The 9,443-nt window shown below is 40.6% G+C and overlaps 1 protein-coding gene across 2 annotated transcripts; it reads right to left on the reverse strand.

The window, feature by feature from the left end:
- On the reverse strand, positions 1–4,684 carry adi1 (acireductone dioxygenase 1). 2 transcript variants are annotated; one of them, NM_001304144.1, is given in 4 exon segments: positions 1–365; positions 2,477–2,656; positions 3,395–3,514; positions 3,778–3,909. In NM_001304144.1, coding segments are annotated over 4 exon segments (549 nt in total). In that variant the 5' UTR covers positions 3,904–3,909; the 3' UTR covers positions 1–242.
- Positions 4,685–9,443: the final 4,759 nt, after the last annotated feature.

Below are 9,443 nucleotides of genomic sequence, written 5' to 3' on the forward strand. Positions count from 1 at the left end.
AAGACATGCATACTTTTTATTATGACAATGAAGGACAAAGGGTAGTTAGACTACTGAAAATGATTATAGTAAAATACTGTGATGTTTGTAGAACCCACTGCACAGGTTAAGACACCTGATTGTAGAACAAAAGCCTTTAGTGTCGTCTTTCGATAATCCAAGTCAAATTCATAACCCAGTGCATCTGTTAAATTGTTCATAGTTTGACAATATACATTCTATAATTATACAAACATGCACATCTATTCAATACCACCTGACAGACCCTCGATATACTTCTGCCGAATTTCAAACTCATCTGCTGGACGATTGTAGGCTTTCCACACAGGCTCTCCCACAAACAGTCTCATGGCTTTAGTGTAATTCTGAAAAATCAATGAAAGAAAAAAGTTCAGTTCTATATCAACATTGTCATCAAATTCAACACTACTATAATGTAAAAGTATAGCTGGATTATCATTATATACATTCAACATGTATAAATGCTAACAAAACGTGTACACAATGATAACCTAAAATAAAAGGCAGAGTGTTCCTGTTTGGGGGCCGTGGTGGTATTTAACACTTTGATTACTTCCTTTCCTGGGCACCGCTCTGCCCTGATTACTTTAGGACAGTTTTGAGAGGGTTGAGAGACACTGCTTTAGGATGTACAGGCACTGTTCATAAAATTAGAATATCATCAAAAAGTTCATTTATTTCAGTAATTCCATTCAAAAAGTGAAACTTGTATATTATATTCATTCATTACACAGACATATTTCAAAAGTTTATTTCTTTTAATTGTGATGATTATAACTGACAACTAATGAAAATCCCAAATTCAGTATCTCTGAAAAGTTGATTATTACTTAAGACCAATACAAAAAAATGTTTTTTAGAAATGTTGGCCAACTGAAAAGTATGAACATGAAAAGTATGAGCATGTACAGCACTCAATACTTAGTTGGGGCTCCTTTTGCCTGAATTACTGCAGCAATGCGGCGTGGCATGGAGTCAATCAGTCTGTGGCACTGCTCAGGTGTTATGAGAGCCCAGGTTGCTCTGATAGTGGCCTTCAGCTCTTCTGCATTGTTGGGTCTGGGATATCGCATCTTCCTCTTCACAATACCCCATAGATTTTCTATAGGGTTAAGGTCAGAAGAGTTTGCTGGCCAATTACGAACAGGGATACCATAGTCCTTAAACCAGGTACTGGTAGCTTTGGCACTGTGTGCAGGTGCCAAGTCCTGTTGGAAAATGAAATCTGCATTTCCATAAAGTTGGTCAGCAGCAGGAAGCATGAAGTGCTCTAAAACTTCCTGGTAGACAGCTGCGTTGACCTTGGACCTTTAGGAAAACACAGTGGACCAACACCAGCAGATGACATGGCACCCCAAACCATCCCTGACTGTGGAATCTTTACACTGGACTTCAAGCAACGTGGATTCTGTGCCTCTCCTCTCTTCCTCCAGACTCTGGGAACTTGATGTCCAAAGGAAATGCAAAATTTACTTTCATCAGAGAACATAACTCAGCAGCAGTCCAGTCCTTTTTGTCTTTAGCCCAGGCGAGACGCTTCTGATGCTGTGTCTTGTTCAAGAGTGGCTTGACACAAGGAACGCGACAGCTGAAACCCATGTCTTGCATACGTCTGTGTGTGGTGGTTCTTGAAGCACTGACTCCAGCTGCAGTCCACTCTTTGTGAATCTCCCCCACATTTTTGAATGGGTTTTGTTTCACAATCCTCTCCAGGGTGCGGTTATCCCTATTGCTTGTATACTTTTTTCTACCACATCTTTTCCTTCCCTTCGCCTCTCTATTAATGTGCTTGGACACAGAGCTCTGTGAACAGCCAGCCTCTTTAGCTATGACCTTTTGTGTCTTGCCCACCTTGTGCAAGGTGTCAATGGTCGTCTTTTGGACAGCTGTCAAGTCAGCAGTCTTCCCCATGATTGTGTTGCCTACAGAACTAGACTGAGAGACCATTTAAAGGCCTTTGCAGGTGTTTTGGGTTAATTAGCTGAGTGTGGCACCAGGTGTCTTCAATATTGAACCTTTTCACAATATTCAAATTTTCTGAGATACTGAATTTGGGGTTTTCATTAGTTGTCAGTTATAATCATCAAAATTAAAAAGAAATAAACACTTGAAATATATCAGTCTGTGTGGAATGAATGTATACGTTATACAAGTTTCACTTTTTGAATGGAATTACTGAAATAAAATCAACTTTTTGATGATATTCCAATACCTGTATGTAACTTAGGACAGGGGTGTCAAACCGGTTCCACGGAGGGCCGACTGTCTGCAGGGTTTGGTTTTATCCTATAAATTGTTTCCCAGTTCAGACCTAAACAACCAGGTGAGGTCATAACCCATTAATGACCTAATTAATCAAGTACAGGGTGAGAGTGAAAACCCGTAGACGCTCGGCCCTCCGTGGAACCGGTTTGACACCCCTTACTTAGGACAGAAGTGAATAATGGAGCCATACGGTCTCAGTCAGAGTGAATCTGTGGTAGATGCCTGCAGGTAGAGTGATCAGGTCTCCCTTGCTCATGGAGATGCGGATCCAGCGGTCCTCTCGGTCCCTCACGTCAAAGTAGGCCCTGCCATCCAGGATGTAGCGGATCTCATCATCTAGGTGGAGATGCTCCTCAAAGAACATCTTCAGCTGTGGACAGAACACTTCTGAATCGTGCTTTTATCAAGTGTAATATAAACTCACCAGCCACTTAAAAGACACTTGCCCGTTAACATAAATAGCCATGCAGCGAATCATGTGAAAGCAACTAAGATTGGTCAAGATGTTTAGTTATTGTTTGACTAAACATTAAAATGGGGAAGCCAAGTGATGATGTGGAGGTGATGGTTCCTGCATCTCCGAAACAGCTGAGTTTACAGTGGTGTGATTAAAAAAAAAAAATCTGAGGGCAAACACCCCTTGTTAATGAGAATAAGGAAAATGGCCAGCCCCTTAAAGTTGACCAAGGCCACAAATACTCAGCCACTCACAACTAGTGTGCAGAAGGGCATCTTTGAAAACAGAATGCGTGGAAACTTGAAGCGGATGGAGGCAAAACTTACTAGGTAAGTGTTTAAGTGGCCGGTGAGTGTAGCTCACAGGTGTCAAACCGGGTCCACGGAGGGCCGAGTGTCTGCAGGTTTTCGCTCTCACCTTGTACTTGATTGATTAATTAGTTCACTAATTGGTTAATTTCTACCCCCACCTGGTTGTTCAGGTCTGACCTGGGAACCAATTTAAAGGAAAACCCAAAGACCTGCAGACACTCGGCCCTCCGTGGAACCGGTTTGACACCCCTGGTGTAGCTAGTCAGTGTAATTTCGGCACCGAACTGAAAACATCGTTCTCGGTGTTCGCCCCCCAACCCCCCCCCCCCCCCACACTTACCTTGTCCTCGTAGTTGGGTAGGGTATCCTTGTGAATCGTGATTATGTCGGAATAAGAGTAGCCCCTGTCCTTACGGATTTTTTCCAGCACAGGATCTGTCTCATAAATATCTGCATCTAACTGGGACAGACCATAAAATAAACCATTCAATATTTTGCTAGGTCAGATACGTGAACGAAACATGAACAACAAGACACTTTTGCATTCATGTTTAGCATAGTTTTCATACTTACCAATGTTTGTAATATAAATTAATGCCTAATAATCTAGTTACCTAAACAAAAATTTGAATCACTCTACATGACTTTATAGCCGAGTCGCTTCTCTTCAAATAACTAAAGTTGGTGTTCCATGCTCTCCTAGCATGCCAGCTAAGTAAATACCTTCCAATAGAAAACTCCAAGCTTTTCTAACTCCTCCAGAGATACAGGTTCGTTTGGGTTTCGTTTATGTGGCATCCTCTGCTCTTCGTCAGAGTCGTCCATGAACCAAGCCTCAATCGACACCATGGCACCGAACGTTATGATATTTTAATAGCTGGCATGAGACGGTTTACATAACAGCTAGCTAAGAACATGCACATGCACGTGAAACCATAGATTAAAATATAGAAGGGACATGCAGTTCTCTTCCGTCCCAATAGGCCCGCCATCTTACCAGGGACTAATTTGGAAAGCCATGTTACTCTAGACATGGTGTTATGTGCACCAGCAACTGGCTCCGGTAAGAGGAAGGCTGGATTCACTTTTCATACGTCAGCAATAGTATAGTAGAAAAGCAAAACGATAACACTTAAGTTATGTGGTGTTTTTAATCAATGAACTACAAAGCTAGCCGCAAGCTGGGTATTGGAAACTCCTCAGAGTGGCTCTCTGACACGAAATTACAGGGCGAAAATATTATACTAAACTACAGTTTGGCACTTCCTGCATGCTGTAGTTAGATATCCACTTTTTTGTCGCATTTGCCGTGTTAGTCCAGGTTTGTACCGAAGCATTGATAACAAAATCACTTAGTTGGCCTGGGAAATTGGTAATACAATGTATCGTCAGCACTCGTTGCCTATTAAATGTGATACAAATGTTTTGGTTTGTAAATATGATACAAATGTAATGCTTGTTAAAGGGACAGATCTACCTATACATATTTGGGTGAAATTTTGCTTACCCTGAGTTCCTTTTTCACATCAAGCCATTCTTGAATTAGCATTTTTAGCATCATCCAAATTCATTAATTGAAACTGTGCGTCCTGAACCACAAGCTTCAATGAACTAAAAAAACACTAATTTAATTTCAGGGTTTGGCTGCCCAAACACTGACTGTCCTAAATAAAACAGAATACTGGGTGGAACAACAACCCGAATGCCAGCCAATTTAAAACCAATTTTAAAAACTACTTGAGGTTGAGCCAGGGAGAACAGTCAATGTGGTTCCAATCTGGTATGTGTAGCAGCTTTGGCTGTAGCATTTCCAATATGTGAAGAGTAGACATCTTTCCAGCCAGTCAGCAGCTGGGTAGACCACTCTTACAACTCCTGGCTACCTATAGTGTTCTCTTTAGTCATAAAGAGCTGTAGAACTTTGATGCACGGGTTGTAAGGAATTTTACCTTGTTACATTTTCTATATTTTATGGAATATTTGTAAGGATTTCCTTTAGTTTTTATCATTACTTTTGTTATGATTAGAACCCTAATAAATAATTAACTTTATTTTAATTAGGCTAAGTGCAGTGTCATCTCAGTTTAGCCCACTGGTGTCCTGTAAGACCTGCTGAGACTGCCTCACCACCAATGAGGCTCCCCAGTATGATGAATCCTACCTTCTTTCAAAAAAGAGCAGAGGAGGTCGTAGCAGTGATCATAAGCACAGAAAAAGCCACCTGGAGACTGATGGATACATACCCTGTGAAAGGAATGTCATCTTTCAAAGGTCCAGGTATCTGTTAAAGTAGAGCTGGGCGCCCAAGATATCTTCAGAATGGGAGAACACGTTATCGAGGCACAGCATGGAATTGACAATCACAGCTTCTCTCTTCTTTGCTTGCTTGTCGAAAAATACTACACGCTTCGTTAACGTCACATTGTTCGAGGTCCACAACATCTGTCAACAAGTCAGGGGTCTAAGACATAAACTCACAAAGACCATTATTTTTAAAGGGTATTAAGGGAATTTGAAGAACACTGACAATGCACTGATGTCATCTCAACTATTCAATCTTACTTTATTTTGAAGCACTTGTGTTTTAGGCTATGTGGCTTGCATGCCTTGATTTTGAATTTGGGTACCCGGGCTTAGTTTTGGTGTAGGACTGACCCTTTGGTATAGGCCTATAAATATTTAGGATCTGGGGAAAAGGAATAAATGATCTATTGTATTACTAGCTGTCTCATTAAGTATGTCCGATTGAACTGTACAACATGCATTGTTTTAGTCAAAGCTTCATGAATTCATTTCTACAATTAAATTATAATGTTTCTATCTTTGTCCATGTGTTACAATGCAACATTTGTTATCATGGGAAATAAATATACATTTGCACTGTATTTAAAGTACTAATTTATTCCTACATTAAATACCACATACCTAAGTTTTACTCTTAATAAATGATTCCCATAAAATTATTTAAAATGTATTAGTTGTTAATGTTCTGAACATTTTCATTGTATGTGTAATAATATGCATGCAATTTATTTATATAATATTAGGCAAATCTAGCCATTATAATGACTTAAAATGATACTTCTGCCATGTGTTTCGATTGTATCTGGTTTACGAAAGTCCAAAGTAAGATGGCTGCTAAATTGCTCCCTTCGTAGGTGTAGGGGGCTCTATGACATTGTCCTATCTAGTGTTCTGTTATCCATGTGTGAAACAAACTACATCACTTTTAGTGGGTTCTTAGGGTGGACTACATTCCAATCTTACTGGATGGGAAACTTTCCCACAATTATTGGTACATTTTTAATTATAGTGTCCAGGCAAGAATGATATTGGGTGGGTTAATTTATAGATTAGTCTCCTGTACATTTGAAAGTTTTGCCCACCTGATGGCCTTCTGGCATTTGATTGAGTGGGCTCCAGAGACCAAGCTGATGAACCAAGACAACGTAGACTAGTGTTTCTTAACAAAAACCTGTAAGTGATATTGATTATAGTACATCATATGGAATATTACTGTTATTTTAAAACCAATCTTTCCTGCATGTTAAACATAGCCTTTCTTGTCGACATCTTCCAGTCCCTTGTCCCAGCTACTTTCTCTATTGTCTGCCTGGGTCAGCATGTATATGGGTGTATTTGGATTCACAAGGAAACTAGTTGTTGTACATATAAGCATTTACAATCCATCAATCAGGTGACCTGTGAACATGGTAGCTCTGAATACATAAATCCTGGTGATTTTTATCAAATGATGTAGTCAGTGGTTCCCACCAAGTAACCAGACATATTCTTTCCTTACCTCTTCAGGTAATTATCATTGATTATTGTTCACCAAACATAGGAAACAAAAATGTATGTGCATATACTCTGCCCCTATGTATGTCTATGGCATTATAGAGGTGGAGTCATGAGGTCACAGTTCAAAGTGTTACCCTACATTTATATTAGAATCACCTTGAGTACATTGTCATTACACATACTCAGAATATGACTTACTGCTGATTTGGTAAAAACTATTTAGAAACAGAATGTATATCATCTGCGAAGTTTACATTAATTATATGCAAAGGGCTTGGTAGAAGATAAATTGGGTGATTCACACAGCGCGCATTGGCCGACAACATTTGACTGTTGGTCGTATTATATATTATTTAGTAACTTCATAAATGCACTCTATAAATTAAACTGTATCGTGTGTGATACACATCACCCTTGTGTTCAGTGCTACATTCTCAAATGAGTGTTTAACTAATTGAACGCTATACAGGACTAGGCAAAACGCATTCCCAGGCCTGCTTTCTGTTATCTAATTTATTGAAAAAGGAGTACTGCAAGCACTTGGTCTGGCTTCTATAACCGTCAGGTTATAACTTGGTTGTTTGACAAATCAAGTAACTTTCCCCATTAGATATTTAACATTATGATGTCACATGCCACTGCTTTACGGAGGTGATGCAATGGGGGACAGCCAGTTCCAGTGCCATAAAAAATTCAGTGCGTATTTGAGTCAGAGGGGTTCACTTCCCTCTACATTCATCAAGAAATATAAATACACCACAACCATCCTTACTTGTCAAGCCCCAGTTCGCCCATTGCTCTATTGATGTTCCCCTTGAATTCCTGGTTGCTGACAATATGACCCCCGGTATTTATAACCGGTAACAGTTGCATCATTCTTATTGTTGTTTAGTGGGTCCAATCCAGTCCAGTTGTGTGCAACTGCTGGCCAAAGTTGTACTTTCTGCAACTCTCCACTAGGTGGCGGCAGAGAACATGCTCACACACAAACGGCACAACGATCATGCCACTTTCAAACAGTAACTGAATCCGTTCCCTCAATGCCTGTCTGCCTGCTATATATTGCAAGCCACGGTTATGTGACTCATTGTCTGGAGGAGCAATGCATTTTTGTTAACAGGGTGTTTTACCTATTTCCTGTGTCAGATGAATGTTGTTCTGTAGGGGGAGCACAGATCTACCAGGTTCAAATTGTGCACTAAGATCTTGGATGGTGACAGGAGCCCAAGAGCCACATATTGGACACAAGGACACTGACTCTTTCTACAGGCATGTCTTCTCAGGCCACATCACAGAGGAACAAGAGAGAGCTGAGGTGAGGTCTGGGCCCTGAAATAGGAAAGGACATTGTGTTACAAAGGGTGATTAGCGTCGCTGTCTTGGTGATGGTTCTGTTGGGTTGGGCCCTTATGACATCTTCTTTCTCTCTGTCTAGGGTTCCAGCTTTCTATGCGTGAGAAATAGACATACACAGGTAATCCACCGTTTTTATTTTGCATAAAAAAAAAAATATACTGAACTTTAGTACCGACAATGTATTGCATGTACAGTATTTATTATATCATTTATATAACCCTTTTAGAATATCTGTTTCCCCCTAGCTGATCATTGTGTGCAGCTGACTCTGATCCTTGTGTAATAAGACAGATAGGAGAGTGAGCTCAAGATAAAGTCACACAAGCCTTAACCTTCTGGCGCGCAGCTCTGCATGGTATCGACATTGGAAAAGCTATGAACTGTCCCTTCTCTGATATGAGACCATAAATTATTTTCGCACAGGATGTTCCGTTTGTCTCATTCACTCTGTGTGATATTTATTTACGCTAGTTATTTGAGACATGTTAGTGTGAGGAAATTAGGAGCCGCCTGCCCTACGACTGTGCTTCTCACACTAACCACAGTGCCGATTCTCTGAAATATGACCATCATCCCAAGGGTATGAATACAGACTGATGTAATAACAAGCCTCCTTCGTCTGGACCCGACCACATTACTTCATCTGGGTGTGGGAATGATGACAGTCAGTCAGCATGCACTTGTGATGACTTCAGCTGGTATAGATGTTCCTCAATACCACGTGTTCTTACGAAATGACATAATGCACAGAGGACAGAGGCTGTCAAGTAACTGGGGTTTTGTTTCACTATGACGACGCCACTGCAGAGTGCGTTAACTCGAAGAGTATTTGTATTTTCAGGTGTCAAGAAATGCACTGGAATTGATGTGGCAGAGCACAGGTCAGTATCATGTAAGAGCACCTCACTGCCACCCAAGAGAATCTGGGGAAGATCACCTGAACAGCCTGCAGTGCATTTCTCTCTGTGCAAGCGTGCGTGTGTTTGTTCTACGACTGTGCAAACATTGCATCAGCACACCACACTCACACAGGTGACAGATGCAAGTGAAAATAAAGTTTTTCAAGGCAACTCAGTGATCTGGTACATCACATGAAAAACATAGGAGCGGATGGCTGTTGTATATTCCAGTCACAACTGTGAAGTGACTGCGCTATTCATGTATTTTGTGAGTAACTTTGTTTTGTTTCTACTTAGTGATTGGCATTGACTAAGTGACATCAGCCTGCTGTT

Source organism: Esox lucius, chromosome 15, assembly GCF_011004845.1.
Source record: "Esox lucius isolate fEsoLuc1 chromosome 15, fEsoLuc1.pri, whole genome shotgun sequence".
In the NCBI taxonomy this organism is placed as follows: Eukaryota; Metazoa; Chordata; class Actinopteri; order Esociformes; family Esocidae; genus Esox; species Esox lucius.

What these genes read in the sequence shown, in the direction of transcription:
- adi1 (XM_029125319.2), bottom strand. Translation starts at nt 4,615, where the DNA reads ATGATGCTAAAAATGCTAATTCAAGAATGGCTTGATGTGAAAAAGGAA. An exon ending in TACCCAACTACGAGGACAAG is followed by an intron (nt 2,657 to 3,394) that starts GTAAGTGTGGGG and finishes TTCTGTCCACAG; the next exon opens with CTGAAGATGTTCTTTGAGGA. An exon ending in GATTCACTCTGACTGAGACC is followed by an intron (nt 366 to 2,476) that starts GTATGGCTCCAT and finishes TTGATTTTTCAG; the next exon opens with AATTACACTAAAGCCATGAG.